This window comes from Leptopilina boulardi, unplaced genomic scaffold (assembly GCF_019393585.1).
Source record: "Leptopilina boulardi isolate dan_hultmark-lab unplaced genomic scaffold, ZJU_Lbou_2.1 LbouV2_31, whole genome shotgun sequence".
NCBI classification, from domain to species: Eukaryota; Metazoa; Arthropoda; class Insecta; order Hymenoptera; family Figitidae; genus Leptopilina; species Leptopilina boulardi.
In genome coordinates this window covers 1463061-1489959 of record NW_026137874.1, presented here as the reverse complement: position 1 = coordinate 1489959, position 26899 = coordinate 1463061, and the positions used below count along the sequence as shown (strand labels likewise).

Sequence of the window (26899 nt, the reverse complement as noted above, 5' to 3'; positions counted from 1 at the left end):
TTGTATATTGAAAAATGTCGTATGACAAAAATTATTTTCTCCTGAGTTATATTTTTTGTACTTTCGTCTAACATGAACATTCATTTCATACAATTCACTGTTCCCGAGCACAAATAAATTTTACCACACAGGACCCACACGACCTCACTGCACTCTAAGAAATATATATATATAAATATGGATATAGGTCGAAAATAAATATTCTTATAAAAATAAATATACACGATACGATTTTATATAACAAATTATTTTTATATAAAAAAAATTCTTAAACATTATATTTATTGTTTAAAAATAGAAAATTCATTAAGCGAAATATATAAGATAGAATAATATTCTAAATGCTAAAAATATATTTTTAGAATAAATTGTTATTTTAAAATATGTAAAAATATACTATGTATTTTAAGAATAACATTTTCTATCAAGAAAAAAAAAATTAGACAAACAATCGAAACAAAAGTTTTTATAATTATATTTTTATATAAATATTTTTTCTTATATTTTTTTATATAATTTTATTGCTTTTGTGTATGCCTGCAAAATTAATAGAATAATATATAACGAATTCAATAATAATAATTGGATTACATATAACGAAATCGATCGAATTTATTAATATTCTCTATAAATTGATATATGCGCAGTTTTCAAGAATCTATATTAAGAAAATTTTACAAAATACAATGTTCACTTCTACATTAATTATTAATAATAATAAAAGTAATAATGATAATAATAAGGATAAAAATAATTATATAATAAAAACAGTAATAATAATTATAATAATAATAATGATGATGATAATAATAATAATAATAGAAAAATTATTAATGAAAATAGAAAAAATAATAATGAAAATAATAACAATGATGAAAATAATAATAATAAAAATAAAAAAATAATAATAATAATAGAAAAATTATTAATGAAACTAGAAAAAATAATAATGACAATAATAACAATGATGATAATAATAATAATAATAATAATTAAAATAAAGATATTGAATAATAAATAACATGGAAAAAAGTAAAAACGTTAATTTAAAATTTCTCCATTTTTAAAAAAATATGAGAAAGAAAAGTGAATTTATTTTCTTTTTACTTAAAAATTAAAATAGAACCATTAGTCATTGTTTTTCTAGTATTTAATTTTTAAAAATTCCATTATCATCTTAAATTACAATTCTATTCTTGCGAGAAAAGAACAGATGGACAAATATGTATATATTAAAGAAGCCAAGGATACTCAAGGAGCAATTTTTTTTTTTTTTTTTTTTCCCTACAAGAATATATAAAAAGAGGGTTTGTGGTGTGTGTAAAAAAAAGAAATGTAAAATAAAAATAATGTCGCGAATCCATGTAAAAGAATGACTTCCGGAGGTGTTCTTCCGGTAAACGGTAAACGACAAATCGATAGGTAAATGTATATATATGCAAAAAGGGGGTAAAAAGTTCCTTTTGTTAAGTGACGTGGCGGCGGGTTGTTTTGTGCGTCATTCACGCACACCCTCCTTTAAAGACTCACACAAATACATATACAATTATTCTAATATTTCAAACAAACATTTTTAATCAAGAGAGAAATTATTATAAAGAAAAAAAAACATTTTTTTCATTTTTAATTGCCCTTACATTGTTTTTAAAAGTTAAATTATTTAAATTAATTTTGCATTTATTTATTTTATAATTATAATTTTATTATTAATAAATAATTATAAATTAATTAATTAATAATATAATTAAACCGCCGGCGATCAAAAGGGGTAAGGCGAGGTTTTCATATTGGCCCCTGGAATAGCTAGAATCTCGCTAAACGCGGGGCCAACGAATGACACGCGAAAGCCCTTTTAGTCGCCAGCGGTTCAATTATTATTAATTAATTAATTTTATAATTAATTTACATGTTCTTATGTGGTATTATTTGCCAATTTTTTTTCCAGACGAAAAAAATTGAAGAGCATAATTAAAAAAGTATGATTAATTAGATTTTTTTTTTGTTTGAACGTTTCTGTATATTGAATTAAATTATTCAAATTAGAAAGAATACTTTTTCTTTGTTTCTTCTTTCTCTAAACTTGCAATCTTTATTATTATATGCAAAAAAAAAGAAAAAAAAAAACTAAGGAATATTTTGCGCAAAGCTGCGACTTTTTTTATCTTTCAGTTTCTGCTATACGAGAGCAATTGGATGAATATTTAAATAAAGAAGAAATGACTGGCTTATTTCACACTTGGCGATTCTGACTCAGAATCTTTTATCTTTTTTTTTTCCAAGGGACTTAAAGCTTCTTGAGAAATTATAAGAATAATTTTCTGATACACTTATTCCATTATCTTAATTGCCCACAAGTTAAATTATAATTTAACTTTTTCTTTTCAATTTTTAAATGGTGACAGTTTATAATAATGAAAAATTCAAATCCAATTAATTACACAATTGATTATGTATATAATTAAAAAATTATAAATTATTTGAAAAAAAAAATTAAAATTATTTTAATTAAAAAGAAAAATTAAACGTTCCACGAGAGAAGGGACCTTACGTAAAAAAAATTTTTAGGTTATGTTAAATAAATTTAACTAATGTTATTGTTAACTAATGTTATTTATAGCTAATGTTATTTGTAACTAATGTTATTTTGTAACTAATTTTATTGTTAACTAATGTTATTTGTAACTAATTTTACTGTTAACAAATGTTATTGTTAACTAATGTTATTTGTAACTAATGTTATTTGTAGCTAATGTTATTTTGTAACTAATTTTATTGTTAACTAATGTTATTTGTAACTAATTTTACTGTTAACAAATGTTATTGTTAACTAATGTTATTTGTAACTAATGTTATTGTTAACTAATGTTATTTGTAACTAATGTTATTTGTAGCTAATGTTATTTGTAACTAATGTTATTTTGTAACTAATTTTATTGTTAACTAATGTTATTTGTAACTAATGTCATTTGTAACTAATTTTACTGTTAACAAATGTTATTGTTAACTAATGTTATTTGTAACTTATGTTATTTGTAGCTAATGTTATTTGTAACTAATGTTATTTTGTAACTAATTTTATTGTTAACTAATGTTATTTGTAACTAATGTCATTTGTAACTAATTTTACTGTTAACAAATGTTATTGTTAACTAATGTTATTTGTAACTAATGTTATTTGTAGCTAATGTTATTTGTAACTAATGTTATTGTTAACTAATGTTATTATTAACTAATGTCATTCTTAACTAATGTTATTGTTAACTAATGTTATTTGTAACTAATGTTATTTTTAACTAATTAGCAAAAATATTACTAATCAGTGAATAACTTTTCGAATTATTTATCAAAAATTATTATTAAAATAATTAATAATAATTATTATTAAATAATAATATTAAAATAATTATTATTATTTATAAAAATATTCTTCATCGACCTCTTTATAATAATAATAATAATAATAATAATAATAAAAAAAAATGTTATATCACTTCAAATGATTAATTTTAATGAAGATATAGCAAAAAAGGAAAGTTTTTTTTTCTCTCATACAAATACTTATTATTCATTCACATATCGTATTCATTATTCCAAAAAAAAAAAAAAATATTCGTCACATCGATCAGTTCTCCTCCTGCTTTTTTTTTCACCACCCACTATCGCGATTTCCCCTTCTTTGTATATATATATATAACACAGGTCAACGACCAATAGTTAATGGTCTTGCAACCCCCTCCCCCCTCCTTTTCTCTCATTACGAGTTTTTTTTTTTTTTTTTTATTTTTATTTTTCTCTTTCTTACTGTACATCTCTTTCACTCGCACTGTTTTTGTTATTTTTCTTTATTCCCTCTTCTCTCCTCTCTTTTTCTTTTGTCGGGCTGGTAATATGCGCGAATTTTCTCTCTCTCTTGGTTGTAATGTTGATGCGATATTCTCCATCGCTCACAGTTACGAGAGAGAGAGCCAATGGCGTTACTTGGTGCGCAGTCTGCACTTTTAGTGACGTAACATTTCGCCCCCACAGCTCGCCAACCAGAAAACAACAAAAGCCTGTATGTTATCTATATATGTGTTTGTTTGTGTGTGTGTGTCTCGATTCACGTTGATTCGCGGACCGCAAAAACCGATCCCGATTTACTGGCGGGGAGGCAGAACCATTCAAGATAATTTCATATATGTATATAACGCACAGAATGCAATTGATAAAAAGAGAATAAAAAAGAATTTTTTTTTTTTTTTGCATTATTCAAATGAACTCAATTTGCAATTGATAAAAAAAAAAATTGTGTCATTTACAGGGTAGAGAGATATTGTTTATTTATGTAATTATTTTTTTGTAGTAATTTTGAAGTTTTTTTTTTGATAAAATATTATTTTTTATAATTAGTAGTTTTCTAGTATTTTTTTTTTTGTATTATTTTAAATAATAATTTTATGGTAATTTTCAGAATATGTGACGCATTCTGAAGAAAGGGACCTTAAGAAGTAAATGAATTATAGGTTATGTTTCAGTTATACTTAAACTAAAAGTTTATTTTTGTTTTTGTAAAAGTGAAATTAGTTTTTATTGAATATTTTGGATGTAATAATGAAGAACAAAATATCATTACTAGTTGAACGTCTTTGTGTATTTTAACTTTAAAATTTCGAAACATAACCTACAATTTTTTGCTTCTAAGGTCCCTTTCTTCAGATCGCGTCACATATATATAATCAATAATTATGAAAAAAAATTCATTAGTTTAATTTTTATTAATTTTTTCTTTTAGTTTTATTCTATACGGCAAAGTATTTAATTAGCCAAAGCTAAAAAATGGAAAAACTAACCTCAAAATTGCGATTCAGTACCGTAACATCAAAGGGACAATAAAACTCTTTTTCCCTAAATTTCTTAATTAAAATAATTTGGAATTAATTAGTTTTAAATTCAATCGTATACTGATTCAGAATATAATTACTCTGATTCGAAATTAAATTAAATTCGTAAATTAAAAATTTATTATAAATTAAAATTTATTTTATAAATAATAAATATAACAATATATTGTTACCTCTGCTGTGGATTTCTAATACTATTTTCATTCCAACAGTAAAATTTTTTTCTACTATGCAAAAAAAAAATTGCAAATCACACAACCTAGATTCAATTTCATTTTGAATATTTATAAAGTATATATAACTTTCACAAAAGGACTTTCACTTGAAAATCCTACTGTATTTATGTGAGTGTATATATATTTCTATATATGTGAAAACTAGATTTTCTAAAATAATGATACCCAGGTATACACAATGCAGCATTGATTACAATTTTTTATTGTTACTTGGAATTAACAAAAATATATATAATATATATATATATATATATATTTCCGTATAATGATTCGATCTCCGTGGAATCAGTTGAATTATTCAAAATTCAAAGAGCGTACTTGGTTTCCGCATCAAGAATATACAATATAAATATATATATATATATATATATATATATATATATATATATATATATATATATGTCCAGTCGAACAAATTTATTCCCTCACGACACCCCCTGAAACGTCACTGATGCATTATGTCAAATATATGCAATATATTGAACTTTCTATGGAAAATTTGGTTTAAAAATTTTTTTAAATGAATTTTAAAAAATAAATCTGGGTCCGCCATATTGAATTTTGAAAATCTAATATCAAATTCATAATCAGCGACCCAAAAAACCCATGAGTAAAAAGTTTCAAGTAAATCTGATCACTTTTTTTTAAAAAAACATTCTTCCGCCATATTGGATCCGCCATTATGAATTTCTCAAAAACCGACATATCATCGATTCTCGAAACTCGCCCGAGTAACAAATTTCTTATAGAATATATTTGATCCTGCTATTATTCAAAATTTCAAAAATCTGCCTCCAAATTTGTATAAACCGAACATAACCTACAAATTTTTTTTTAAGATCCCTTTGCTCGTGGAGCGTCATTATACGAAAACTTATGATTACTTGCGACTATTATCATATAAATATTATTCATATCAAATAATTAATATTTGAATCGAATAATTATTTGAATCAACTAAATGGCATTTATTTGAAATAGAGAAATTATTGGTTCAAATATAATTTATTTGATAAATAAAAATTATTTGGTTCAAATAAATATTTATTTGATAGTCAACAAGTAATCAAATTTCTTTTTCAGTACAATGGCTATAGTCGTTAAGGCATTGAGAAAAACGAATTCATTTTTGCGTGATGCGTTCGAATCCATCTAGAGTTTGTAAAATTTTTTTTTTTCAATTTATTCTCAATAAATATCTAAACGGAAAAAAATCATCACCTGGGAACAGCGATATATACGTTTCTCTAGAATAGAGAAAACTTTCACTGTTTTTGTGAAATATATCGCTCTTCCAGTGAAACTTATCGCTGTTTCAGGTATAGATTTTTTTTCCGTGATAATATTTGCGTTTTATAAAATATAAAATATCCAGGGCCGTATAATTGATTTTTCTTTAACATGAATATACAAGTTTTGCACTTATATATATATTAATTCCTCGCGTGGCCTCTCTCACGACTTCCTTTTCTCGCGCGCGCTCACATATATACAATATATTGTTCTTTATATATATGCATTCACTTGTGTCTGCATATACACATTGCATTGGCCTTAAGTCTAGTGTATAAAGAGTTCGATAAACCCGCGCTATTTCATATATAGTGTATTACAACTCAGGAAACGAAGGCCGTGGATAGACAAACGTTGTGCATATAATATAAACATATACATATATCTATAATCTTCATTCTGAATGTATGTCGCGTAATTGATTATTGATAAGAACTTTTTACGCTGGGATACAAGGCGCTTATCCTTTTTTAATGTCACGAACTTTCATAATGTTTTTAAGTATGAAAGTCCTTGCTCCAAAAAAAAGAAAGAAAAAGAAAAATTCTCATCAGTTTATTTACTCCACTTATATAAGGCAGTAACCTTTTGACATAACCTCAAACTAAAAATTTACGAAAATAAAACTAGTGAAAATTATTTTTTTTAGTTTTAATTTTTAAAATGTCCGTCCTCTCTCACCTGAGTTGCAACAGTTTCCCCGTTAGAGCGCTAGTGTCGCTAACTAAGAACCAGTCGAGTAGAAAGGAAAATGTTAAGGTTATATGTATGTTATAAAATCAATTAATTTTGATAAAATTTTCTGAAATTAATTATATTAATGTTAAACATAGTTTAAAAAAGGGAAAATTTTCTCATTCTCTCTCTCTCTTTCTCTATCGATTTTATTGTATTTTATGCCATTGGCACACGTGTTTTACAATATATATATGTATATATATTCGCGTCGCATCTGTCGTAAATGGAATCTCTTTCCACTCCATTTGTTCTGCAAATTTAACGGCCGGTCGATTATCGTCAGCCGCTTAAAAAGAGTTTATAGATTACATTGAAAAACTGATTTTCATTTTATATAATCAATAGAGGAAATTTTAATTGTACACCTAAAACTATCCTAAACATAACCTATAATTTTTTATGATTCTTAGGTCCCCTTTTTTAGAGTGCCTCACATATTTGATTTGCATAAAAAAATTTTTCTAAACATTAAGTAAATATTATTATTATTATTATTATTATTATTATTATTATTATTATTATTATTATTATATACTGTTATTATTACTATTACCTATTATTATTATTATTATTATTATTATTATATTATTATAAATTAGTAATTGGCAAATTTATTATTAAATTAGTAAATGGGGTAAAAAATAACCTTATACGGAAGAAAAAGGTTTACCTGAACAGCGAAACGTTTCACTGTAGTAACAAAAATTTTATACATGTTTCAATTAAATCTTTCGCTATTCTAGTGAAACCTTTAGCTATTTCAGGTAAATATTTTTTTTTCGTGTAATTATATTAAAATTATTATTATATTATTTTTTTAAATATTCCTGTTTTTTACAAAAAAAACCGTAAAATTTGTTTTTCATGTTTTTTTTATCTCCCACTTTTTTTCTTTCTTTTTTTTTTGATTGGAAGCCCCTGTAAAGTGTATATAAAAGTCTGATTTTGCTAACGATGCATGTGCCATTATAGAATGGTGAACGCACTTTTAGAGGCTTTCAAACTTTTAGGGTTTCCTCTTCCGCTGTATAAGATCTATATATATATATATATTCTGGAATGTCACACGTCAAGGATTTAGTTATTTTTTTACTGAAAATTAGTAATTTTTTTTTACTAACAGTAAATTTTTTTTTTTCTAATTGTTAAAGGATTTTTCTACACCAAGAGAAAATATATATTTTATTTATTTCAAATAAAACATTTCTCTGTGTGTAAAAATGATTTTTAATTCTAATTTAGAGATTAAGAAAAATTTATTAAAAAAAAAAAAATTTAGCAAATGATACTAAAGAAGCAAGTAGAACCGGTCCTTGAAAGAGCGTAAAAGAACAAGCGTTTAGTTCTTTCGCAATAAAAGTGGCACCACATATATCGAATCGTTGACGTCATAAGCGTTTTAAAAAGGTTGTGGTCTCTCGACATTCTCTCGTATTCGATGAAAAAGATCACACGATGATATCATTCTAGTCTTCTTGCGATCGATATTATTCATTCTTGTGTATGTCTTTACAAAAAAGGTGAAATATTCATTTGCATTGATCCTCTTTTTATTTATTTTTTTCTTTTTCCATAGATCGCAAAAAAAAAAGTAACAAAAAATCTCGAATATACAGAAGAATACATTTTTCGAATTTTAAATACTTTGCCACTGTTACATAATGTACTTTCAAATTGTATATATTTGAAACACCTTTTATAATTTTTTTTTCTTGTTAAAAGTCATTCCACGTGTGAAATATTCATACGAAAAAAATTTTTTTATTTTTTTTTTATCTAAAATAATATTTTTTTATTTTTCATAAAGATTTCGAAAAAAAATATCCCAGTTAGAAAAAAAAAAAAAATTCAATGAAAATCTCACAATGGAATACTCCAAATATATAGTAATAGAAAATTCAAAAAAAAAATTTCATTATCAAAAGAGATAATATAAAGCACTTGCGATAGTTACTCATTAATATATATTGTGGACATAATATTCTGTAACAAACATGTTTTTGCAACAAGAGTGCGATAAGAAATTTTTGTTTAAAAAAAAATTCTATGATTATTATTTTTTGAAATTAAAAAAATAATCATTACAAAATATATTCTTTTTTTTTTGGTAATAATATATATATATTTATATAAACGGTGTAATATATTTTTGATAATGAAGGAAATTTCGTAAAGTTAACGTAAAATCATGTTTGGAGGTTTCAGAATTGGATGTAATTTCAACTATGAATCAACATAGAGAGGCTAATTTGAATTGTGAAACTTGTTCTCTAAACCTTATACGAGTGAGTGTAAATTCTGATCTCTAGCGACCGCATCACGAATTCTCTATACTTATTTTAAAAATAATACAGAAATTAACTAAAAAAAAAAAAATAAAATAATTTAAAATTACTTATAGGCAAATTTTTATTTCTTCGAATTTTAATTTGCCAAAATTTCAATTGAGTAATTTTCTACAACTTAAGCAAAAATTTATTTGATTCAAATAATTCACTATACATAATATAATCAAATAAATATTTACTAGAGCCGCAAATAATTTTTAACTTTAATTAAATAAATTGCATTTGAACCAATAATTTCTCTATTTAAAATAAATACTATTTTAAATAATAATCATTTCATATAAAAATAAATATTTATTTGATGCAAGTAATCAATTATTTGAATTAAATAAATTTTTTTCAGTTTATTATTATATAGAATTTTTACTCATCCGAAGTTTTTACAGAATTTTGATAAATTTGTACAAATTTTAGTTTAATAATAATAATAATAATAATAATAATAATAAAAATTATGAACATAATTTATAATTTTCATTAAAAAAATTATAAACATAATTTATAATTTTTATAAAAAAAATTTAATATAAAAACTTACGTATGGCACGGCAATGACGAGATTAGCATTTCCTTCACCGCGATAGGCACATTCAAAAGGCAATGAGTGAATTTTATGTTTCTGAACATCGGAAATCATTTTAGAAACATTTTCCGATGTTCGCGAAATCTGTATTGATTTTATCGCCAATGAGGCACTCGTCTTAGTTGATGTTCCTTCCTTTTCCAGGATCATGATATTTTCCACCTACTCTGCAAAAAAAGAAGAAAATAATTTTCAAATTAATAATTAATATTTCACAAACTAAATTAATTTTTTCTACAAAGTTAGAAAGTAGAATTATCAAATTCCAAATTTTTATATCAATTTTGCTTTTAAATTATATATTCCAATAATTAATAAAAAAAAAATTTACAAAAAATAATTTTATATATATAATAAAAAATATTTTATTAATTTCCCATGTAATCAACGTTAAATATTGCATTAGATTCTGAAATTTGATTGACTAATAATTTTCTATCCTTGAACGAGATTGCAGAGCTTCGAGGTTCGGAGACTTTCGTAATTAGTTATTTTATATATATAAAAATACGATCCATAAATCTACAAGAACAATTTTAGGTTTATAATATATTTCGTTGCCCAAATAACAAGTTTAACAATCGTAACGAGACTAATTGAAAATTTCTCTATTATAAAAACAGAATAGCAAAAGTCCCACCAAATTTTTGCTATATTAGGTGTTGGAAATCTAATAGACTATGACTTACATTCAACGCGCTCTACTTTCTCTCATTTTTCAGTAATAAAAATTAATCATTAATTTTTACATTCAATGTTTACATTTCAAAAAAAAAAAAATTTATTATATATAATTATTTTTATTTTTTCAAAGTTGCATTTAACAGATTTTTTTTTTCCTTTCAAATGAATATTTCACAGAAAATTAAAAGGCATTAAAATAAGTTGCAACGCTTATTATTTTAATCCAATTTTTCTTATTTCAATCCATTTTGGTATTAAAATAAGCAAAATTGGATTAAAATAAGAAGCGTTGCAGCTTATTTTAATGTCTTTTAATTTTCTGTGATGGCAAAAGTTACTGTGGCAGAAGTTACTATGGCAGCGGTTGGTTTCTATGGCAACCGTTACTATGTCAACTGTTACTAGTAGCAACAGTTACTATGGCAACCGTTACTATGGTAACAATTGGTTTCTATGGCAACTGTTACTACTAGCAACAGTTACTATGGCATCTGTTACTTATATGGTAACAGTTACTATGGCAGAAGTTACTATGACAGAAGTTGCTATCACAGAAAATTAAAAGGCATTAAAATAAGCGTTGCAGCTTATTTTAATGCCTTTTAATTTTCTGTGTTACTTAACTTTTACCTATCCTTAATTTTTAATTAAATTTTATCGAATTAGAAATTCTATATAAAATAAAAATTCGGTACAATAATTAAAATAAATATAAAATATAATAGAATCTAATTCTTTACTTATGAAACTTTGTGGAGGGAAAAATAATTATTTTTTTGCAAACTGTTGTATACGTCGGCAGTGTCATCCGAGTTTACGCAATATGTCTGTGTGAAGCGGTTGAGAGTGCACTTGGCACTGGGCTAAAAGCATCGTCTGGACAAGTAAAAGAAGAGAGACAAGTTTCAACTTGTCTGCTATGAATACAAACTCGTTTCTGTTATCGTATATACATATATAATACATATTACAATAATTTCATTTAGCAAACGATTTAGTAATTAATCCCAAAAATTATTTATATCAAATAACTTACAAAAATCTTTCAGAATTAAATTAAAAAAAAAAAAAATGAAAAAGAATATTTCAATTTGCATCTATAAACACCGAAATTGATTTTAATATATATATTTTTTATTTCTACTTTCTTTCTCTCCCTTCGATATTTTGTGCGTGGTAAATCCGAATATATGTACTGTGTACCTTCTGGTCTGATATATGTTCGATGAAATGAAAATTGTGGTTTGAATTTCATAAAGTGAAAACCATTTACAGAAACCGCGTCTAATATATGTATCGGTTTGTTCGAATTTATGTTTTACAGAAATTATTTCGAATTTGTTCGAAATTTCGAATTTACATTTGTCCGAAATTGCAAATGACCGAACAAACAGGGCCCAAATCGGGGCCGGATCAGGCTGCCCTATTAGTGAATGAAACGCCGCGCCTGATGTGGCCCTGATTAGGAAATCTCCATTTTCTGGTCGCCCTAATTTGGCCCTGATTAGATTTGGCGTTACATTCCCTACTAGGAATCTGATAGGGAATGAAACGCTGCGCCTGATGTGGCCCTAATTAGAAAATCCCTATTTTCTGGTCGCCCTAATTTGGCTCTAATTAGATTTGGCGTTACATTCCCTACTAGGACAATTTCTACACGGGTAACCATAATCACAATTTTATGGCTATTTTTTGATTGCAGTCAAAACTCGCGCCGAAATCATTTTTATTTGTTCGGTCATTTCCAATTTCGGACAAATGAAAATTCTATGTAATGAATAATAAAATGGAAATTCTAAATGATTTTTGAAACTTATTTCCGAATAATAGAAATGCGAAAGTAGGAGGAATCAAATGATAAAAGATGCGGTATTAAAAAAAAAATGAAAATCGGTATAGCTCGATGCTGCATATGAAAAACTTGATACGATATCATGAATGATAATCTCGTTACAAGGACAGTTTATCACATTATATGCAGGTTGCCATTGTCTCTTTCTCTATATGTGAGCCAATAATTATTGTATATAGCAAATATATAAAAATATAAGAAGTCCTGCAAAAAATGTTATTTAAACTTTTGTGTATATTTATATTTCTATATAGTTGGATATGTTTATATATAGCTATATAGTTAGCAACCATGTTGCCAGGCCGATTATTCGTCTTTATCCATTTTTGCGATAAATCCGTTTAACTAGAGGCCAACGACCGAACGCGCCACATCATTCTAGTCTTAACGGCTTCTACAGTTGTTGCACTTATATAAGTATATATATACATACATATATATATATCTAAATTCTAAGGTCTATACTGTAAAATTTAAGTTCCCAACTTGAGCAATTCTTTATTGAACTTTTAAGTAATTAGCTAATTCCCAATGCGCCAACGAATTCTAAACTGAAAGACTTAAAAATTGTTTCAAAATGAGGAAAATTCTGTATTTGTATACTATTTAGTGGTATATGAATCTACTAGTTTCTGACTAGATAATACTGAAAATTAGTATTAAATTTTGGTATTTTTAGGAAACAAATTATATTAATTATTGAAATAAAAAATCCTTCAGTGTACACAGAAAAATATGCTATTCAATCAACAGCATTTCTGCTAAAGGCATAAAAATTATTGATTTTGAAGCATATATGCTATATAGAATCTATATAAATTTTATAGCATTTGCTTCAGAATCAATGATTTTTATGCCTTTAGCAGAAATGCTGTTGATTCAATAGCATATTTTTTTCAGTGTAAAATTTAAATCCGAATATGAATATAACCCATAAAAATCATTAGCTTCAACTTTCATTTGTATAAATTTCATTAGAATTTCTATTCAGTGGAACCCACGTACATCGGACCCTCATAATTCGGATTTCTTTCCGATCCCTTGAAATCCGATATACGTGGGTTTCACTATAAGTAAATTTTACTAATTCAAAAGCAAAAATGTTAAAATTTTTACTAATTCAGATGTAGATAGTAATACATTAAAATTTGTTCAACAGAAATTCGGTTACATATTAGAATTTTGGTTGTAATTTGTTTAATTTATGAAAAAAAAACTTTACTTAACCCATATAGATATACCTAACAGGGTAATAAGGGTTGAACTATAAAAAGATATTTATCAAAGCATGACAAAAAAGACACTGGGCGATGGGAAACGAAGAAAGAAGTGGGTCGCAAAATTATACTGCACTAATCGTTTCATGGAACAAAGTACATGCAAAAAAAAATAAAAAGAGTCGGTGAAGCCTGGTACAAGGCTCGTAATTTTGACAGACACAAAACCCACTATACGTATATCTCAAAAAAGATAATCACAACGAAATTAACGCTATTAGTGGAGAAGAATTTTATAAAGACCCTACAAAATTTTTATGGGGGTTTAAAAAAATAGAGCCTTTTTAGGATAAATCTGCGACGACGCTACAAATTGCTAAAAATATTTTTTTTTTTTGTCTCCTATAAGACATAAAAATTATCTTACTGACTTAAGCATCCTGTTTAGAAATCCCCCTTTGGGATAACGAGCCATTTCCTGAGATATAACTTTTCTCTTTGCATTACGAATGTAACTCACGAAAATTGATGACATCATCTCCTCTCTCTCGTTCAATTTCTCCTCCCTCATATATGATTTTGGATATTATAAATTACACTCCTTAAAAGACGGAACAATAAAAATTATTATTCACACTTTATATTTAATTTATTTGAAATAAAAAAATTATGTAACCAATCTTTGAACACAAAAAAAGTTCAAAGAATTTTAAAACAGTGGCAAAAGTTGAATGTACAAAATTTGAATGTCTTCCAAAAATATTGAATCTTTGGCAAAATTTCAAGTTTCAAAATCTATTCATCAAAAATAGAGAAATATTACCCTTTTTTTGGATAATGAATAACAATAAATTTCAAATTGTGTAAAATTTCGAATTAGTTAAATTTCACTAATTCAAAAGCAAAAAATTGATTTAAAATTTCTACTAATTCAGATTTAGGGTTATTTTTTTTCTGTAAAAATTTCGTGTAATATTTTCTTTATAGTACGTGATAATAAGCGATCGATTTTAATTAAAATGACATTGACATGGGGACAGCAAGAAAAATCAAGGTGAATTACAAGTTCAGGAAGGACCCTACGATTGCCCTGGAACCTGGAGGTCAACATCGGTTGTTGCCCCGAGTGTGAGTTGTTGGTTGGCTGTGTGCCTGGTTGTCTGGTTGCCTCGCTTGCCTGGTTCTCTCGTCAGATAGAATTGCCATTCCGGATAAATATATATATATATATAAGCAGTCTGTAACTTGGTACCATCATCAATATGTATACCTTCTTTTTCACCATTTTTCTCCGTCTCGTCGTCTTTCTCCTTAACTTCATCATCCTTCTTCCCACTTTCGAGCTAATGTATTTACTTTGATGATATAAAATCAGATCATTTCTCATTACTCCAAAAATAACACTCGATATTTATAGTAACTCAATGTGTGGCTAAAAATTCAATTTCGCGAAAATTTCAATGTGCAATTATCCTCAAAATGGCAGGGAAATATATTTTAAATTACAAAATTTCATTTATAACCTTCTCAAAAGGATATTTTGGTATTAAAATAAGCAAAATTGGATTAAAATAATGAGCGTTGCAGCTTATTTTAATGCCTTTTAATTTTCTGTGATGGCAAAAGTTACTGTGGCAGAAGTTACTATGGAAACAGTTAGTTACTATGGCAGCGGTTGGTTTCTATGGCAACCGTTACTATGTCAACTGTTACTAGTAGCAACAGTTACTATGGCAACCGTTACTATAGCAGCCGTTACTATGGTAACAATTGGTTTCTATGGCAACTGTTATTACTAGCAACAGTTACTATGGCATCTGTTACTTATATGGTAACAGTTACTATGGCAGAAGTTACTATGACAGAAGTTACTATGGCAGAAGTTGCTATCACAGAAAATTAAAAGGCATTAAAATAAGCTGCAACGCTTATTATTTTAATCCAATTTTGCTTATTTTAATCCATTTTGATATTAAAATAAGCAAAATTGGATTAAAATAATAAGGGTTGCAGCTTATTTTAATGCCTTTTCATTTTCTATGTTCTAATTGATTTTCATTTGTCCGAAATTGCAAATGACCGAACAATGGACAGAAATATTTCGTCTTGATTTTTAAAAGCAATCATACAAAAATTACCCATAAAATTTTGGTTTTACTTTTAAAAATCTGTCATGTTTGTTCGGTTATTTCGGCAAAATTTCGGACAAATGAAAAACAATTAGAAATTCTGTTAAATAATTTTTCGGTTAAATATATAAATTCTGTAATATATGAAATTATATAAGAATAAATTTACGATTTGTGGGGAAAAAAAAATTAATTTATAAAAATTATTATGCCTCTCATAACAAAAATCTCACAACAATAGAAAGTAATTGTTTCACGTAAAATTTATCATCTCGTAATAGAAAAATTTATATAGAGATTTTTATATATACCTATATGGTAAAAATACCTTTTTTATAATACTTTTTATGAAACTTTCTTATCAATAAATATTGCACAAGTTTTTCATTATATATTATATATTAGATTTTACGTTATAAACACATAAAAAAAAAGAAATGAAAGTTTCCTTTTCCTTTCTTTTACTATATATAGTAAAAAAGACATAAATTTAAAGACATAAAGATAATGTGACTTTAATTGATTGTTATAAGAATTGTAGAAAATATAATTAAATTTAAAAAAAAAATTAAATTAAAAAAATAAAATTAAATCGATTCTAATTTAGATAGTAAATCAAAATCAAATCCTTTGTATTAAGATTTTTGAACAATAGCTTAAAACAATTGCAACTATAAGTAAGAAACATAAAATTATAGGTTATGTTTATAATTTCATCTTCAAACTATCATAAAAATAACCTAAAATTTTTTTCTATTCATAAATTAAAAAAAAAATTTTTGAAAAAAATAGGCTAAGATAAAAAAAAACAAAATAAATAAACTCGTTTTTTGAAAAATGAATGCCAGAATTAAATATTCTTATAATCTAAAATTCTACATCAAGTCTTTATAGAATCTTAGATTTTTTTTTTGCGTTGTAGAATTGATTCGCTAGGAAGATAAGTTTATCTCTATATCTGAAATGTGACTAAATCACCTTAACTCCAGTTGAATATCCAATTACCCAGTGGCGCATATTACTATCATATTCTTTAGAATCAAACTTATTTTTATACTTTCCATGGCAATTTTTTTTTTTTTTATTCTTAAACGTACTTTTTTTAAAATATAAAATTTATTAAATTATAAAAATTATAAAATATTAAAAAATTGTAAAAATTATAAAATATTAAAAAATTGTAAAAATTATAAAATTTATATAAACTTATATAATAAATATATAAGAGAAAAAAAGGTAGTAATGTGGAGTAAAGAAAAACAAGATTTTTTTGTTTTATATTCTTGAAATTTCATAAGCACGAGGCCTTTGTTTTTATTAATATCTCTGTACAAAAACAGTCGAAAAAATTATAGATTTTCTTTTCGTTAAAGATTCAATTTTTTCGAGCTCACGGCATATATACAAGCGGTAAATCATAATATATATATATATTTATATATATATATAGAATATCATTTAAACCTAAAAACTAAACATAATTATACATTGATACATAATAGATATCATAATTATAGCATTATTATATAGTAATAGTAATCTACGAGAGTCTAGGGATTTCTGTATTTTTTTTTTTCTTGTACGTGTTCATGTATAGTTTGTAATTATATTGTACAAATTTAAAATAAAAAATAAATTCTTTGGAAAAAAAAAATATTCAACAAATCCATATTTGAAAAAAAAAAAAAATATATATAAATGTCAAATTTTTTTTTCTTCCATATAAAAAATGGAAAACCAGAAAAAAAGAGTTTTTTTTTCCCGAAGACCTTTTTTTCTGTTTTAAAATGCACATTTCATGTGTATGTGTGTGTGTGTTTTTTTTTCTATTTCTTTATTTATCCGTCACAAGTGAAAATTTGTCAGTTGTCAACAAATAATATAATAGATTGGACAAAGGCAACTGACAAATTTTCAATTTCAATAATTGTTTGTGTAAATTTTTTTGTCGTGTCAACCGTGCATAAAATAGATTTATACAAAATTAGAGACGCTTGAATCTCGTTTGCCAATAACGTACAAATCAGTATGGTGTATTTTTTTAATGTGAACGTACATTTTTTTTTTCAAATATTTTCTATATTCAATTTTTTTTTTTTTTTTTTTGGTCTCAGACTTGGTTTACTCTACAGTCAATAATCTAATATGATAATTACAAGCAAAGTAATGTCACATGGGAAATAATTTTTTTTTGCAAACAAAATGTTTGCGACCATTGTTTTTTTTTGAATATTTTGCAAATATTTGAAAAAAAAAAAAATTCTCCATTTCACAATATTCTCTCGCTGACTACGCCTTCTTATTTTAAAATTTCACATTCGATCTAATTTTTATATTCACAATTTTCATTATAGTTTTACAATTTCTCATTTCGAATTTTCTTTTTTAAAAAAATATTGCATCGAATTACAAGAGATCATAAATTTTTAGCGATTATATATTTTTTTTGAATATTAATTTTTTTCTGTACAATTGAAATAAATTACAATTTTTAAGAATAAGAATCGAATGTAAAATTTCAAAAATGGAAGCACGATCACTATATTTTCTTTTTTCTTTTTTTTCCCCCCATTCTTTCGCCCTTCCTCTCATCATTCGCGAAAATTTTCTCTCATTCTCTCTTCGCTATCGCTCTTTTATCTCTCTGCCTTCCTTCGATACAACGACGGATTAATAATAATAATAATAATAATAATAATAATAATTTTCTCGAAAAGCAGAAAGTATTCACCGGCTTTGTTTCATCGTTTCTCCGCGTCTGAGTTCCTGTATTTATCATTTTTTTTTACATACACCCAATTTTCCCGGGAGGGAAAGGAAAATTTTTTTTTTTTGCAAATTTTTTTTTCCTTTCATTCCCGTTCTCATTCGTTCAAAAAAAAAAAAAAAAGAAAAAAAACAATCACTCGATCTTATATTCGTAACGCGCTCGCACTTTTCGAAACTTGTCACATTTTTTTTTTTTTACTTTTTTTTTTTTTATATCATTTATCTTGATTTTGTCTCGATTTATTTAAAAAAATACTGAATTAACCAAGCTAAAATCACAGACTTGCTGGTCACTTTACCAGCGGGTTTGTACAAATTCTTCCTGAAAGGACTCTATGCATTATGTTACAATGTGTTTTTTCTTTTTTTTCACTTTTTTTTTTTAATAATATATATATGTATATATATAAGTATGTATATATAATGTATATATATTTATAATAATTACAATTCGTTCAAGAAATCCATATGCTCGCATTTATCGCTTTTTTTATCGTAACATATTTTTTTTTTTTTTTTTACATATATGTATACGCAACAAATTAATTAACGCCGTGTGTAAAAAAAATGGAACGTGCGTCAGTGTATGTGTCTTAGAAATTAAAAAAAAAAAAAATTTTTTTTAAATCAAAGAATTTTTTTTCCGATTTAGAAAAATCGAAAAGAAATTTCTTTTCAAATATTTAAACTGCGCTTTACAATATTTTTTTTTTTGTGCGCTCGCTGTGCTCGAAAGTGATCATAAAAAAAAATAATTGAAAAAAAAGAAATAAAAAAAAACCCGAAGCGACGAACGGCACCGACTTTCAGTAACGTTGAGATTTTCGTTATTATATTTTCGTTTTTTTTTTTTTATATAATCTCTGATTCTCGTTGATAATTCAGAGACAATTCTTTCATTTATCGTTGTCAATTTTTTTTTCTAAATTAAAATCCACACGAAAATCCCGACGTGTCGCCTACGAGTGCACGGTATTTTTTTTAAATGACGCGCAAACAATTTATAGGTTATGTTTAGTATCGAATCGATCATAACCTCGAAATTTTTTCCTTATAAAATTGAATTTAAAAAAAAAAAATGGCGCCGACTCTCTCTTTCGAAAAAAAAAATTTCCTACACATGCGCTCTTTTCAAAAAAAAAAAAAAAAAAATGAATATAAACAAGAGAAAGCTTTTCGGCCGGGAGTATTGATTGTACCGTGCGCCCGTGGCAACCAAATGAAACGTACTTCTGAATATAAATATATATACCTTCACATACATGCATATATGTATGCGTGAACAAAATACGTGAGCCAAACACTATGGCAATTGAGATCATGTAAAATTCTTTTTTTTTTTTTTACTATTTATTCTTCTTACACTGAAAAAAATTGAATTCACAGAAAATTAAAAGGCATTAAAATAAGCTGCAACGCTTCTTATTTTAATGCCTTTTAATTTTCTGTGTTCAAATAATCGATTACCATTATTAAATAAATATTTCTTTGTATCAAATAATTATTATTATTAGCACTGGTAAATATTTATTTGAGTCAAGTAAACGAGTATTTGAATTTTTTTTTTGCAGTGTACAACAAAAGAAGATAAGATCTGAGAAAAAGAAGACATTGCCATCGTGTTTGGTTGACACGTATATACACCCGCGTCTGGACATTAGGTCGTCGCATACGGAAATGACATTAGTCATTCGCAATTTCAAAAAAAAAAAAAAACGAATAAGTTTGCCTAAAAAGGCTCTTTTAATCGAAAAAGTAAATTGTCAATTCCTTTGGTTTTTTTTTATAATTCCAAAAGAAAAATATCGAAATTTTTCTCCCTCAGCAAATTGGCAAATTTTCGAAATCAATCATCACTAATTTTCAAATTTAAAGACTCCTAATTTCGGAAACTTTATTCGTTTTTTTTTCCACCTTTCTTTTTTTTTTTTTTTTTTTTTTTCTCAATCTTTGCACATAAACATTCACAAGTCACTCTCTCGGTCACTCGTTTGCTCCCATTTTCTCCGTATTCTTATTATAATCACAGACGTGGTTTTACTAATTGCTACGTACAAGAGCCTTTTTTCTTTTTTTTTGTTCTTCGACGTCGAGCGCGATAAGTTCCTTTCTCACTTTCTTTCATACTTCCCTAAATATATATGTGTATATATATAATATATAGAATCTGCAAAACTTCCGATTTTCTAGATTGGAGAAAACACATTGCCTTTCTTACAATTCAGACGGAACCGTATAAAAAAAGCGAAAAAGAGTATTTTATTTTATTTAAATACTCGATTACTTGACTAGAATCACAGAAAATTAAAAGGCATTAAAATAAGCTTCAACGCTTCTTATTTTAATCCATTTTGGTATTAAAATAAGCAAAATTGGAATAAAATAATAAGCGTTGCAGCTTAGTTTAATGCCTTTTAATTTTCTGTGATCAAATAAATATTTATTTGAATCAAATAATTATTTGGTTCTAGTAAATATTTATTTGATAATATTCAAGTAATCGAGTATTTGAATTAAATTTTTTTTTTCCTCGCTTTTGATTTTTTTTTTTTTTTGCAGAAAACCTTAAAGAAGGTTCAATCTCGAAACATGTAAAGAAATGTGCTTTGACTAGCTCTATACTTGCAATAATAATCGTTATGAAACGATATAATAATATATAGTTTTATCACTAAAATTCTGAGATAATCGAAAGTCTTGTAAAGCGTTAATTATATATATATTTTTTTATTTTTTATCACAATCTTTGTCCAAACTCACATGTACTCGGACAATAATAAATTGCCTACAATTACACGCCATGTATATATATATATATATATATATACTCGGAACAGAAAATCAGATGTAACCGGCGAGATTTTTTTTTTATCGATTTCTCTTTTCGAGTCAAAGTTACATATACATATATAGATTGCGTATCTTTAAAAAATAGTCTATTGACTTTACTGACAGAAAAGATGATCGAATAATGGAATTTTTGAATCAAATTTTAATAATCAACACGAAAAGAGATAATCGGTGTAACGAAGCTCGTATGTGCATTTGTGAAAATTATTTCCGTTATCATTTCAAGGCTCCTGATTGGAAGCTTCAATTGAGAAACTAATGATGAACTTCACAACGTTGGGATTTTATTTAGAAATTTTTTTTTTCATTTTTTCTTTTTCTTTGAAGTCTTTTGCAAATTTTTATTAATCAACGAAATTTAAAATAAAATTTTTTCACAATAATTTAAAAGTATCAAATTGATACTAAAAATATCAATTTGATATTTTTAGTATCAATTTGATACTTTTAAATTAATGTGTTTTCAAATAAAAAGTTTGATAAAGGTATTTGTTTAAAAATCGTTGTGGAGCTCATCATAAATTATTGTATTGGTGGAAAAATCTTTATTAAATTTAAAATAATGCATATAAAACAAATATGCAAATTCTCCAAAATTGGAAATAGTTAAAATTTTCAGGTAATTTGAATTAGGTGACTCACTTTTTGCTTTTGTATTAGTAAAATACTAAATTAGTAAAATATTAAATTAGTATAATACTGAATTAGTATTTTACTAATTCACAAGCAAAAAAGTGAGTCACCTAATTCAAATTACCGAAACTTTTTACTTATTCAGATTTAGGGTACTAAATTTAAATTACATTAAATTCTCATTTTATATTAACAAAAACCGCAAAATAAATAGAAAATAATAGAATAGAATACAATTAGAATAATAGAATATTTCAAAACTAATTTTACATATTTGCTTCATAGAAACAATCGGTGAAGTTTGTCAACATTTTTGATCAACGATCAAAAATATTTTTCAATCTATATGAAAAATAACATTTTTTGCCAACAAATTTTTCTTCCTTTATTGATCAAGAAACAAACGTTCAAACCAAAAATTTATGGATTTTATTTTATATTTATAATTTGTGTAGAAATTTAATAATTTCTGCAAAAATAAATATCTTATTTTTTAAAATGTTTTGGTAGCGTTTTTAAGACATTAAAACATCTTAATGTCTTAAAAACGCTACCAAAACATCAAATAAGATACTTCTTTTTGCAGCGAATTTCTAGAACACTATTTTTTTCTGAATCGTTGATCATAAACATTAAACCGATAAAATTTAAAAGATTTTTCCAACATCTGCTTCATTAATTTTGTCAAAATATTCTTCATTAGGAACATAGACAATTGTTTCATTCATATTTACAAATCAAAATATTTGATTAAAACCAAAACAAAAAATATTTGTTTTCGTCTTACCTCCTAAAAAAAAAAGGAAACCTTATAAAGGTTTATAATTAAAGTTTGTCGTTAGGACAAAAAAAAATGAAATTTGCACTGAAAAATAAACACTAATATTTACACAATTTAAATTCATTTCACAATATACGAATTTCGTTTACACCGAGACGTTTTTATTCACATTTTTGAATTAATCGAGATCTTTCACTGAATCATTATTTTCTTTTTTTCATTCTCATTCACACATACAATTTTTCTTTCTTTCATTCTTTCACAAAAACTTTTACACCAAAAAATTACTCTCCCTTCGCGAAGAAAATCACAGTTGTTTCAAAAGGATTATAATATACACAATTTCCGGCGATAAGCGCGCACGCACGTAGTATCTAGCATTTGCTAATAGCGCTAGTGCGTGCACACATACGGCACTTACAATATACAACGTTCATATATATATTTACATATAAACGCGCATAGGTCAATTACACACGTAAATATATCGAAGCAGTCGATTTCTATAGGATTTTATATGTTGATTTTAAAAAAAAATCCCACCGAGCGACGAAAGAAATACCTTCCAAAAAATGGAAAATTGATGATGATGATGATGATGATGATAAATAACTGGAACGGTGTATTTCCGCTGAGTAGACGCTGAGAAGTAGGACTAAGAGGAAGGATCAGCGAGAAGGCAGGCATAACGACAAAAAAAATCAGTAATAAAATCACTGGTTAGGACACAAAAAGTGTCTTCTCCCTATACATCAAAATTTTTCTTGTTTGGTCTTCGAGGGTTTTTTTTTAGGGGGAAAAAAAAAATTGGCCCAATATATTATTTGGGATGCTGAGATCATAAAGAAGTAGTAGTAGTAGTAGTAGTAGTAGTGTGGTTCCTAGGCCGAGCAACAAAGCTCGTCTTTTAATTATTCCTTAAGAAGACATAAATCAGCGACGAGATCGCACGGCTGAGGAGACGGATGGCGAGAAGGGGATCCTGTTTTGGATCGTTAAACGATCTGTGCGAAGATCGGGACGGAAATTTTGTTGTTCCGTCGCGGTACTTCGGAATGGAGTTGTTCAACTTGACACAAATGCTGCGATTTGCTCGCTAAATTGCGGATATTCAAGTAGCAATGAATCTTTGCAACTTTCAAATTGTTGTTGTTGTGGATGATGATGTTGAATATGCTCTTGAAATTGTTGACTCTGCTGTTGACTGACATCTTGTTCGTTAGTTGTTTTTTCATACAATACACAAATCGAGCCATTTTCACCAATTCGATACGATACTTCAGCGGGATCAATCCACATTGTAAATTCCGATGGGAATAAACTATGAAGAACTGTTGGTACAAGACCAACATTTGCACCGGCTTGCGCTATCACTGGATCCATTTTACCATTGATTCTAATGCAACGATAGCCTGAGCCTCGATTTGGCCTATCGGGGAACCAATGATCCCTATATCGTCTCTTGAGAACCTCTGTCAACGACGTTTTGAATAATTCAAGTTGTCGTTCTGTCACTTGGCCCGTCTGCATGCGCAGCAGATCAACGAGAAAATCTGCCGCTGAAACAATTTCCAGCCTCATGATGTTAATTTTTGATTGGAAAACAGGATGGAAAATAAAATCTTTTCTTCACTGAAACTTTCACCCCCTGGTATTAGGGATTTCTACATAAAATCCAATTCCACTTGTCAGTGATTGTGATAATCATCCACTCACTTGTTTAGTAGCCAAATTTTTTTGTTTCCTTTTTTGATTTAGAACAAAAAATAAAATTTCTTGCCTCGCACACGACAAAATGGCGTCGTTTCACGTCGTAGCGATAGACTCGACCAGCAGCGCGACGTCTCCACTCCAGCGGCCCAGCCAACTTATTTTGCCCTCGGTCTATCGTCTAGACGTCTCTCTTGATAAACGAAAACTACACAATACACTTTTTTTTTAATCTTCTTAAAATTTTTTTTACTCTCCTGTCGCGCGAATCGGTCCCCTTTTTTTATCAAATCACCGCGTATTCAAGTCTCTTTCACTATTTTTATATGAAATTATTATAACCAAACTGGAAACGTCCAAGCCGATTTTCTTGACGCGACACTTTTAGACACTCCAAACACACGAGAACCGCACCCTCCGACAGGCGATGACTTTCTAATGGTAGCAGACCTCGGTTTCGATGGGGAAGCTTCGCCTCTTTGTTCACAGTTGGCCAAAGTGGGGTGGCATCACTTTCAGCCAATGGGAATATTCAACTTTGGGTCATGTGACTGTAACGATGCGTCAAACCCAGTGCGCAATATCAGTCTTTGCCGCAGCTGCGTCCCGATTACAAGTACATATATATATATGTATATACATTTCGCGACTTCTCATCTAAACCCTACGGCTATAGCGTTTCCCAGACAGAGGTTCTCAATTCAAGGATCCGTCATGTCTCGAGAGACGATAACATACAAACACACACATGTGGAGGGAAAAAAAAAACAACATGCGTCACGTCACCCGAGGACAACGCTCGACTATGACTATTGTGGGGGGAATCAACTATATTGGTCTTAGTTCGAAATTATGGAAAATTCAAAATTTTTTTTTTTTATTTACACAAGACTTAATAGTTTTGATTATGTCTTTATGTATTTTTTTACTTCAAACTATCATGAACATAACCTAGAATTTTTTTTCTCCTAATGTCCCTTTCTTTAGTGATCAATTGAAAACCGATAAAAACTACTGCAAAACTGATCAAAATTGACTAAATTAAAGAATTTATTAGATTTTTTTCTACTTCACAGAATTCTTAAGTATCGAATTTTTATTTGTCCGAAATTGCAAATGTCCGAACAATCAACAGAAAGATTTCGGCGAGATTTTGAAAACCAACCAGAAATTTTCACGAAAATCGTGATTAGTGAATTTATAAAAATCGCACCGAAATCAATTGTTTATTTTGCAATTTGTAATTTAGGACAATTAAAAATTTGATACATACACAGAGAAAACTAAAAAACGAATAAAATTAATTTTACTACTTCAAAAGTGAACTATAGGAACTTTCGGCAGTTTCTGTGCATTTCTGTCAGTTTTTAATTCAGAAATAGTAAAATTTACTATTTTCGGAATAATTTTTACTACTTCAGGAGTAAATTTTACTATTTCTAGAGTAAAACTTGCCAGAAATGCGCAGAAACTACTATTTTCGGAGTAAATTTTACTATTTTCGGAGTAAATTTCATTATTTCTGAAGTAAAAATTGCCAGAAATGCGCAGAAACTACTATTTTCGAAGTAAATTTGACTATTTCTGGAGTAAAACTTGCCAGAAATGCGCAGAAACTATTTTCGGAGTAAATTTTACTATTTCTGGAGTAAAAATTGCCAGAAATTCGCAGAAACTACTATTTTAGGAATAAATTTTACTATTTTCGGAGTAAATTTCATTATTTCTGAAGTAAAAATTGCCAGAAATGCGCAGAAACTACTATTTTAGGAGTAACTTTGACTATTTTCGGAGTAATTTTAATTATTTCTGAAGAAAAAAATTTTAGGAGTAAATTTGACTATTTTCGGAGTAAATTTAACTACTTCAGGAGTAAATTTCACTATTTTTGGAGTAAATTTCTTTATTTCTGTAGTAAAAATTGCCAGAAATACACAGAAACTACTATTTTAGGAGTAAATTTTACTATTTTCGTAGTAAATTTTATTATTTCTGAAGTAAAAATTGCCAGAAATGGGCAGAAACTATTATTTTAGGAGTAAATTTGACTATTTTCGGAGTAAATTTCATTATTTCTGAAGAAAAAATTTTAGGAGTAAATTTGACTATTTTCGGAGTAAATTTAACTACTTCAGGAGTAAATTTCACTATTTTCGGAGTAAATTTTACTACTTCAGGAGTAAATTTCACTATTTT

General features: G+C 26.9%; 2 protein-coding genes across 6 annotated transcripts in view; both read right to left on the bottom strand.

Annotated features, from left to right (window-relative positions):
- Window positions 1–26899, bottom strand: part of LOC127283478 (inositol-pentakisphosphate 2-kinase) — a 94729-nt gene that overhangs the window by 8509 nt on the left and 59321 nt on the right. For 3 of the 5 annotated variants that reach the window (XM_051308396.1, XM_051308393.1, XM_051308394.1), the window contains one exon: window positions 10034–10245. In XM_051308396.1, the coding sequence (XP_051164353.1) occupies window positions 10034–10228 (195 nt within the window). In that variant the 5' untranslated portion in view covers window positions 10229–10245. The remainder of the gene's footprint in view (window positions 1–10033; window positions 10246–26899) is intronic. The other 2 variants (XM_051308395.1, XM_051308397.1) reach the window with 1 other exon arrangement.
- On the bottom strand, window positions 20645–25157 carry LOC127283479 (protein BTG2-like). The gene has a single exon (XM_051308398.1). The coding sequence runs from the start codon at window positions 24572–24574 to the stop codon at window positions 24059–24061; it is 516 nt and encodes a 171-aa protein (XP_051164355.1). The 5' UTR covers window positions 24575–25157; the 3' UTR covers window positions 20645–24058.